This window comes from Anticarsia gemmatalis, chromosome 8, assembly GCF_050436995.1.
Source record: "Anticarsia gemmatalis isolate Benzon Research Colony breed Stoneville strain chromosome 8, ilAntGemm2 primary, whole genome shotgun sequence".
Taxonomy (NCBI): domain Eukaryota; kingdom Metazoa; phylum Arthropoda; class Insecta; order Lepidoptera; family Erebidae; genus Anticarsia; species Anticarsia gemmatalis.
Window position 1 is genome coordinate 4,538,465 of NC_134752.1, and position 10,033 is coordinate 4,548,497.

The window sequence follows — 10,033 nt, forward strand, 5'->3', positions numbered from 1 at the left end:
CCCGGTATAAAAAACATCTCAACCCATCCTAACACTAATGAAAATAAAACCACAGAATATAAATATTACTAATGTGCTAATTACAGCAGCAGCAACATAATTTTTAATCACTCATCCTCGTTACAAACTTATTCCATTTGCTTTCACCGTAAAAGTTTCAAAGTAACAGATTCAAATTTCTAATGTCACAATTTCATTTGTCAAGACTGTCGTAAAATCAATGTGAACCTTGTACATACACGACACAAAATGAGTTTTCGCAAATATAAAAGATTGTATGACAAAAAGTGTAAAAATACAAAAAGAGTGTTTTTACTTAAATTAAACTCGACGCGAAGAAAATATCAAGTTTTGGTTAAGATTAAGTTTCAGCTGAGCAGCTGACTACATACATACAGTAGCTCCATACATGTTGTATAATACGAAATACAAAAATACTATTCGTATGTCTCGAGCGACAGCTAATGTGAGCGTAATATTCGTAATCAAATTGTCAAGAATATCTCATAGGTAAGTGTTTGTATTTTTTCTCAAATATCGTATTCCGCGCTTTTACCAAATTACGTTTCCTTTCTCTTTGTCTCGCTTAAAGTGGAATGTCAAGAAATGAGGTACTAATAAATTTTGTTTTATTTGGCGTTAATGGATAGCAAGGCGAAGTAAGTACCCCTCATAAAGACGAGAGTTATGCTAATTTAGCATAAGCTTAAATTATTTATGCGAAATATTTATTTGATTCTCGCTCTGTCCATTAAACTTTATGGAATGAGATTTATCGCAGATTTTCTTACATTCACTGACTCTGTTTATGTAGGGAATCGGCTTACCATCTATAAAGGGAAGGTGTTTAATTTAGATCAATTCTTTGAATACAAAATAATATGGTTTATTTCATCAAAACGACGTTGGAGTCGTTGAAAATGTCTTACTTTAAAATTCATAGCACGCATTACTACATTATTATTTGGATTATAAAGCTAAGGATTATAAATAAACGTATTTCTAACCCAAAGTTTCTATAGAGCCCAGCTATAAATAGACCTGTTACAATAAAACCGGCCCTAAATAACATTATATTCATGTTTGAAGTTTACATAGTAAAAAAAATATTTTTGCCTATATTCCGAGGAAGGTGAACGGAAATATTTAATCGAGTGTCGATCATCGCGGTGAATGGTTGACACCCGATTTATCCACGTCACGCTAAAGGCGACAGGTGGCGCCAACGTCGTTTTTCACTCACTACTTTAAGTAATATGCTATGTAGATTAATTTTGAATGTCTATTTCCTTACATGTAAAGATTTATACAGGTGGTTTTGAAAACGCAATTCATGATTATAAATAGCTACACAATAAGCTTTGAATGTCGTCATCGTGACAAAGTAAGGAGTAGAATACGAAAATTCGTATTATTATTATTTTAAGAATTGACAAACGTCATTGATATAAAGGTTGATTGTACAAAGGTGAAGGCAGGTCTCCCTAAAGACGGAGTCGAAGTGAATTGCATCAACAGTCCCAACAGAAGCTTTGGTGAAACTCAAGAGACATTTACAAGTAAAACAACAAAGTGTAAGACCGATCTAACTTGATACTTTTGTATATTCTACTAGCTATACCGACAATATATCAACTACATGCTATTTTGACAGTCCTATGTTCGGTCAAAGTATCAATAACAAACATTTCAGTGATCCTACTATCAGGTATAATTTAGCACAAAATTCATTATACGTTATATCTGCAAATGACAAATATGATTGCTAAAGCTAACAATGACCTGTTCTGTTGCAATCTGGATAGCAAATAAATCGGTCAGGTGTAAAAATAATCATTTTTTGTTGGCAACTAAACATGTTCCTTTCTCCTTTCGGGTTTGAACTAGCTGTGCCAAAAATAGCCAAACCATGGCGAGGCGACTAAACCTCAATAATCGTTTATCAAACGATTTATTAAACTGGCAGCTTTACAAAATGTGCCTCTAATAATCTTTCTCCTAGCTTTATTCCTATGTTCATATCTAGTCTAGCTAGTCGTATTAGGCATTAGATCTTGGTGTAATTCCTCGTGATTCAAGAATATAATATGGTAACTTATGTTCTATTAGTTGCATTTGCCATCAGGATATTTAAGAGCACTGACCCCGCTTGAGGACTGTAATTGAATTTCATCGCTACCGGGTTCAACAGCTTAAAGTACTCTTCAAAGTACATGGGTACTACTGAAGAGTGTGCGAATACGTGACATAGTCACATCACACTGATTCCACGATCTGCGCAGACTCCAACGACCAATTATTGTTATAATAATGCATACAATAACCCCACAATCTGCACAGTGCCTCAATTCTCTTTTACTATCGACTACCGACAACCGACGGGTGTCGTAGGAAACATTTTGACAGTACATTCTAAATGTCAAAATTCGATAGCTAGCCGGTTGTCGGTAGTCGATAATGGTAGAGAATCGAGGTACTGCTCTATTTTGTCATCTAAATCACGGTAAAGCCATATTGCATTAGGTTGAACATCATTAACATTTAAATCCTGCTAAACTCCACCCCCCGTAGCCATTGTTCCGTTACTCCAGTCAGTCACGGCATGAAAAGGGCTAAATTCGCGGCTGTCACGTTTTTAATTAATATACGAGTGGGTGAGGCCTGGATCACGCACATGCCTCTTTGTCCCGTTTATGTGAAATTCATCAATTAATGTTGCTTTAGTGTTACCGCCACTTACATTTACATTTTAACCAACATTAGCTGGTTTTGTTTAATGGAGTTTGATATTATCGTCAATATTAGCTAATGTGGCAACAGTTTGTGACGGTTTTATAATTTTTCATTGTTGTAACCCATGTGGTCATGTATCGTGACATTTATTTTGCCATAATAACCATGTCATTAATTAATAATGCCACGTTTTGTCTACTCTGTAGGTCTTTGATTGAACGAGCAAACTCATTTTCACGAAAATACACATTTGTTTTAACTTTTGCTTCCTCATATTTAAGTGAGTACTCACCATATATATACCCGTATATGTATATCAGACATAAATGAGTTATGTAACGTTTTAATAATATTTTTCTTATTATGCGCGTAAATATTCTTTATTGAGTTAACTTCTGCGGGTATTTATAAATAAGAAAGTTATGACTATTCTGGGCATAAATTGTTACTTCTTTTTATTGATACTCGACTTGTACTCGTAATTTTTTCCGATACTTTATCGCCGAACCGTGTGCGTGATTGCACAGGTTTACTCTTGGATATGGCTAAAGTTTTTCTGTGTACTGTATCTATCAGTATTATCTGTTCTAAGCAAACTTACGTATTTAGTAAGTATGTAGTAAGTATTTTCCAGTTATCTGGTTACCATATTATAAGCTTTGCTTAGTTTGAAATCAGATGATTTTGTGTGTTTTGTTCAGTAATGTTAATTTATTAGTAGGTAATAAACTGTGTTTTTCATAAGTACCTGTAAGGCTATTCCAGAACTAGATTTTATTCAATTACTTATCAAAGATACTCTGTACAGATGATTGAGCTACTTCTAAAGCGTCTTTTGCATTCAATCAACATAATATATTCTTTGATATAAACGTTTCTGTTTATATTGTGTTTTATTATGTTTATTTCTCAACATATTATATGAACAATATTGAACCTTACATTATTGTTTATTGTGAACGGTATTTACAACGATACGTATGTAATAAGCTTGAGAAGATTTCCTTGTCATTTTTAGTATGAGATTTCTCTGAACAAAAAATCTTTGAACTATCGGAACTAGTACACGAAGTTGTTAAAGTAAATACTAAAAGTTGATGTGAACGGGAACTGAAGTGTGAGCCGGAAAGTTTTAAGAGCTTACGGACACCAACCGAACGGTAAACAATAAATTATCTGCCGTCAAGTGCCAAATTTTACTGCACTTTAAAATGATGGTCAGGTTCCAAAAAGTACCAACTTTGATTTTTACCGGAAAACTAAATTTTGATTCAGATTAAGAACTATGTTTGAAGATTTTAAATGTTATAAATATTATTTTCTTTTGGACGACGAATAATGAAAACATTATGTTATGAGTTAATGCAGATTCTAAACTATCTGTATATAATACTAAGTTATAAATGCGAAAGTTTATGAGGACGAATAGATGTATAATTGTTACTTTTTTACGAAAAATTTATGAAATTTAGTATACAAATCTATACTAATATTATAAAGCTAAAGAGTTTGTTTGTTTGTTTGTTTGTTTGAACGCGCTAATCTCAGGAACTACTGGTCCAATTTGAAAAATTCTTTCAGTGTTGGATAGTCCATTTATCGAGGAAGGTTATAGGCTATATATCATCACGCTACTACCAATAGGAGCAGAGTACCAGTGAAAAATGTTACAAAAACGGGGAAAAATTTTAACTCTTATGTAACGCAAGCGAAGTTGCGCGGGTCGGCTAGTAGTTTATAATCTGCATTAACTCATAAAATATTTATTAGCTCGGGAAATCTTTTCCTGCGTACGATATCGCGGGCAGAAGCTTGTCCATTCATATTTAGCGGTAGAAAAACTCAGTAACTTGTGTTTTCTTCATTACTTAAGTGGCAGTCGGTCAAGATTCTCATCGATGATCGAGAGGTAGATGGAAAAAATACGAACGCAATATTGACGTAATCGCACGTACACGCATCCGGCTTAGCTAGAGTGATTTACGTGTATTATTGAAAACCTCGGAGGCCTTATTGCGAAACTTTGTTCGATAAATCCAAGACTATGTCAAATTTTGTATGAAAAATCTGAATCATCGACTTGTTTTCGCAAAGTTTTTGTTTTTTGTTACAGTATTTATGAATATAAAAATACAATTGGACGACTCTTAACGAATTGCGTATGTAACCATCATTGATAAAAAGTTAAAATATTTTCTCATACTCTTTTTGTCGGAAAATTGACGACAGACTTGGCATTCATATTGTACATCACGTTTTATATTACTAAGCAGGGAAAAAGACTAACCATATTCAGTTTTTTTTGGAGTAACATTTTATTGCTTCCTAGCCCAACTGGATCGTTTGTGAAACTACCAATGCAAAAAAGTAAAAAATATTTACACGTGAAAGTCACTCGACCAACAGTTGTACGTGGTACTTCACATACGAACCATTTTAGTTGTCATCGTATCGAGTGCTTAACGTTTGAAAGATAGTTCCTATCAAATATGTCAAGGGTTTGTCCAATTTTTAGCGCATACCGACAAAGCACAGCCACACATATTAGGAATTTCATTCCACTGTATTCTAATGCTAAAGTGATTTTGTATGAAAATTGAATTAAGTTGCGTCTCTCGCGCACTCCATTTTCATAATATCTTTAAGATATTTTGATTGTCAAATACTCGCTGGCCGATATTACCGGCTGAAAATTGCGTTACTGATCCTCCAAAGAGTAAGTAAACATTATATCAAGTAAAAATATTAAAAATACTGGAAATAATTATGTTCAGAGTAGTCAGTCTTCTATAAAGTGTCTATGGAAAGTTGTTAGCTAGAGTCCTTGACACACACGATACATGTAGATTATAATTAAAAATTTTGTGTATCTCCGCCAACCGTAAACATTGCATACAAGGCTCTCTACTAAATCGTTGAACTATAGCTTGATAGCATGTTATAATTGTCCTGCAGATCGTGTAGGAAATAAGCAAAGTAAGTAAACATTCTTTATCGTGACGTCATAATGGTATTTTCTTTTCTATTGTTAATAACTTAGAGTCTACATTATTCACTATTGTTAATAACAAAAACAATAGCAAAAGGAATGCTATTCCTTGTTATAACAATACTGAAGGATCTACCGTCGATGTGTTATAATGATGAGGTAATTTATCCTTGTTGCTATGATCGTTTGTAATTAAATAAATCATACTATCGGAAGTATACTCTTCAGCTGTCATTCTATTTCAAGCCTTCAGTAAATTGTGATTTCTGTTGCACAATTCTCTACTACCATCGACTACCGACAACTGACCTGTCACTGAGTAATTTTGTATGAAAATCTGATCAGCGCCTCTGACGGGCGTCGTAGGAACTATTTTTGCATTGCATTCTAAATGTCAAACTTTCGATACTCGACAATTTCAACTGTACAGAATCGCGCTACTGTACAGTCATGTACTGTATACAATATTTGACATTTTATATTGTGCTGCATAAATAGCCAGACATTGGCAGACTGCATTGTAATATCATCTGTATAGCTTATAAGCGTCAAAAAATATCTTTCGTTATTAATACGTTAGATGCCAAGATCTACCACACGTCACTGAGTCCGTAAAATATTTATGCTTGCAAAACTTTTGCGGCACCATAATCAGTATTAAAATATAAATATACTAAGCAAAAAATGCTTCCACAAAATTCTCCATGGTTTAATTAATTCGTCTTCTTTCCCTCTTCTTTTCCCAGAACCTTTTACCTACTGACTTGACAGGGCGCGGATCCCGTCTCAGTACGAGAGAGGTAAGATCTTAATTCGCCACGACGACAACCTTCAAAAGGGCACCCTTAGCCAGGTGTGTTCACCTAATATTACTCACCTCAGTGGTTAAAACAAACCTTGACGCGAACAATCCCATAGATGGGTGGCCGCTTATTAAGTTGATCGTATCCATACTACGGAAAGTTCGTTTATAGTCCGTCCAAGTGGTTGTCAATAAAGATAACAGTCTTAACTGCCGCGTCAGGTATCATATCAAAGGCAAACTTTGACACTAGCTTGACCACTTACCACACAACAAGTAAAAATACTCAAAAACATATCTCATAAACAAAAGCCTATGTAAATCCACGCAACAATTTCTTCACACAACAGCCAGTATTTTAAACCAGTTTCAACCATTTAGAACATTTATATCTCAACGTTACAGTGCATAAAACATTACCGCACGACTGTACCGAGCGGAACTGGGGGCACCGTATCACATTCTAACTTAATATTGATAAACATGTGTGTGCGAGTGTACCTCCACTCTTTACCGGGTTCGCAGGTGCGTCAGCGTATTATACTAATATCATAAAGAGGAAACTTGTGCCGGTTTTTGCGGTTCGCGAAAGCGTCTAATCATGCTTCGTACTATATTTAGGGACAGGTTATTTCGCGGTAATATTCTTTGGATGTTATTATATTTGTAACAAATATTGTATTAATAATATTGTTTTTGCTTTAACACGCTAACCTACAATATGTTTTTTTTAGATTTTTTCTCATTTTGGATAATATGTTTAGCTCTATGGCAACAATCAAGTATTGCCTAATCGGGTAGCAGCTGTAGAATTATATAATGACACGTATAGTGTATTTGTAAATAAACTTAATTATATTATTTGACTTTCACCGTTGTGTTGTGCTAATTGCGTAGAACATGATTATGTGTAGTAAAGCTTACAGGCTTGCATAACACCAAAGCAAGTTAGACGCGGGACACATATAATATGTGAAAGTCACAGCCATTTCTATTTGCCGTCAGAAACGAGGGTCAACACAGCATTCGTACAGGCTAAAGTAATTCCAAGAAACTTCCTTCTAGCCAGGAACAAAAGAGCCTAACGACGTTCACCTACAAATACAGAAATGTAATTCTTACCAGGCTATTTATCAAGCCACTCGAGACCGTCACCATGACAACGGAGAATATCGAATAAATTAACGCTGATAAAATTCCCACTCAAATATAATTAGAGTGTCGAATACTGGTCGAAAAGACAATCAAGTTTTTAAGAACAAAACGTCATTGTTTGTTAAACAAAGGGTGGTCCTTTACTTTAATTGGCAATTCATGAGCGTTCGGTGGACGTACATGTTGATTTTACACAAAGCTTTGAAGGCTTTCACAAGAGGCCAGCTCCCCGCAACTTTATACAACCTATCAATTTCAAAGCAATGCTTTAATCAATCTCGTGTAAACTATTATAATAACGTCCATGAATTTATACTGCGGGGGCTCAAAACTGTTCACAAAAGACGTTGTTAATTGAAAGAAAATTGTAGGTAAGAAACCTTTCTAAGTACCTAGTTCATATTGAAATGGAAAATATACTCATGTATATGAGTTTTGATATTATGTTATATTGGTATAGTTTAAGGTAGACAGAATGCCATTCATGTCTATACAAATGGAAATACACAAATACGACGAAATATCGCACAGAACAGATGGCGGAAAAAATCTATATTGGGCAAAGACTCGTAATAAAATGATTGCCCCTTTTCCGCGAATTTCTCTATCAAATCTTACATTTTACTATAACAATTCCCAGAAAAGCTAATAAAGAAGGAGATTCATATTCAATTATGACGAATTTCCGACTCAATGATCCGAGACAGTGCAATATTATCGCCGAATTAACATTCCGACAAAATAAAACGTCTTATCTCATAATTTATTAACTTTAGAACGGAACTCGGCACTTTTTATTAGAATGCGTGCTTCATTAACATAATAGAAGAAAAGTTTAATTGAGTTCCAAACTTCAACTCCACTCGACTTAATGGAACTGAGTATTATGCAAGATCGTAACTCGCATGCCGCCCAATTGAACGCTACGCCGTAGTAAAGATTCGAAGAGCTACGAAGTACGAACGCCTCGTAGCAAATGATGTTGTGATTATCCAAAGGCTTTGCTACGAATTACGGGAAACGTTTTAATTCAAGTAAGGCTGTTGGTGTAATTTCCGTTGCCAAACACGATGTTCCTAACTGAGCTGAAAGCATATGTTAAGGTTGCAAGGAATAAAACGAGCTTGTTAATTAAAATTTTACATGAATACTAATAAAAAGAGAGATTTTTCACAAACCGTAATGGTCCTGTCCGTTCTAATATAAACCGCGTTAATACGACAGTTCATTTATTTTTTTATAAAATCAAGTTGAGGAAAGAAGATATAATATTCTTAACACTTGTTCCATGAAGCTAAAATTAAAAAAAAAAACATTGTAAATCCGGCCTCCGAAAGTAAGCAATAATAGGTAATCACTTCATTACAGTAAATGCTCTTAGATAAGTGCTTAGATTATGTGAAATTATTGTCCTCTTTCATGCGTACTAGATAACGGTGTTTAGCCAAATAACAACTTATCTAGCTTAAGGGGATAAACAAAACTTCGAGATACGACCAATAAACGCATGCAATTGTGGCCTCTAAAGTCTATAAACTAAACTCTATAATAGCGTAACACAACATACATGTATAACTAAATATTTTTGTTAATAAACATATGCTAAACTAATAAAAATATGTGTGTAAGACGAATATGGTAATTAAGATACATGATAACACTAATAGTCGTAATAAACATATCTGAAAGCATTAAAACGCTGTCAACGAATGTTATTAAGTTAAACGCCATTAGCCACAAGCTGTGGAATACCCCGGTAATTATGTTAGTAATAAATCTTACACGAACCTAAATTATCTGAGTTGCTGCAGGAAGGGCCCGGGAGAGCCAGGATGCCGACGACGACGAACCAAATACCACACATGTTACTAATTAATCAAAAAGTACAACCAAACAGACTACAGTCACTGTACATTACTAAAAAAATCACATCACTAAACACATTGTCAAATAAAATTCTCCCGCCAAAATTTAAATTCAGGACGAAGCTTCAAAGTTCGGTTGAGCGTTCGAAAAATATGTTTTTTAATTGTTATTAATGACACGTGAGGTGGGCACGTGGTGACCGCGTGACGGGACGTGTCCACGGTAAACAAACGTGTGGCCACACTGCCTCCGGACGTTCGACTGACGCGACCCAACGATACAAACGCCCCACGACTATTGGTCACGGCACACGGCGAGCCCATCAATTTCGCTTGACGTTTCAATGAAAACCCTTCCTACTTTTCCCTCGGGTAAAATTAGGGAGAGTCTTGTTATAATTAAAAATGTTTATCGATTAGATCGACCTTATCGGAGTTTATGGATAGAATTTTTAATGCCGCCAAAAATAAACTTTACAGAAAATTATG

At 34.8% G+C, this 10,033-nt stretch overlaps 1 protein-coding gene across 1 annotated transcript in view; it reads right to left on the reverse strand.

Moving 5' to 3' along the window:
• LOC142975002 (uncharacterized) overlaps positions 1–9,827 on the reverse strand; it is a 51,968-nt gene extending 42,141 nt beyond the window's left edge. The window contains exon 1 of the mRNA XM_076117611.1: positions 9,468–9,827. Coding sequence (XP_075973726.1) covers positions 9,468–9,543 — 76 coding nt within the window. The 5' untranslated portion in view covers positions 9,544–9,827. The remainder of the gene's footprint in view (positions 1–9,467) is intronic.
• Positions 9,828–10,033: the final 206 nt, after the last annotated feature.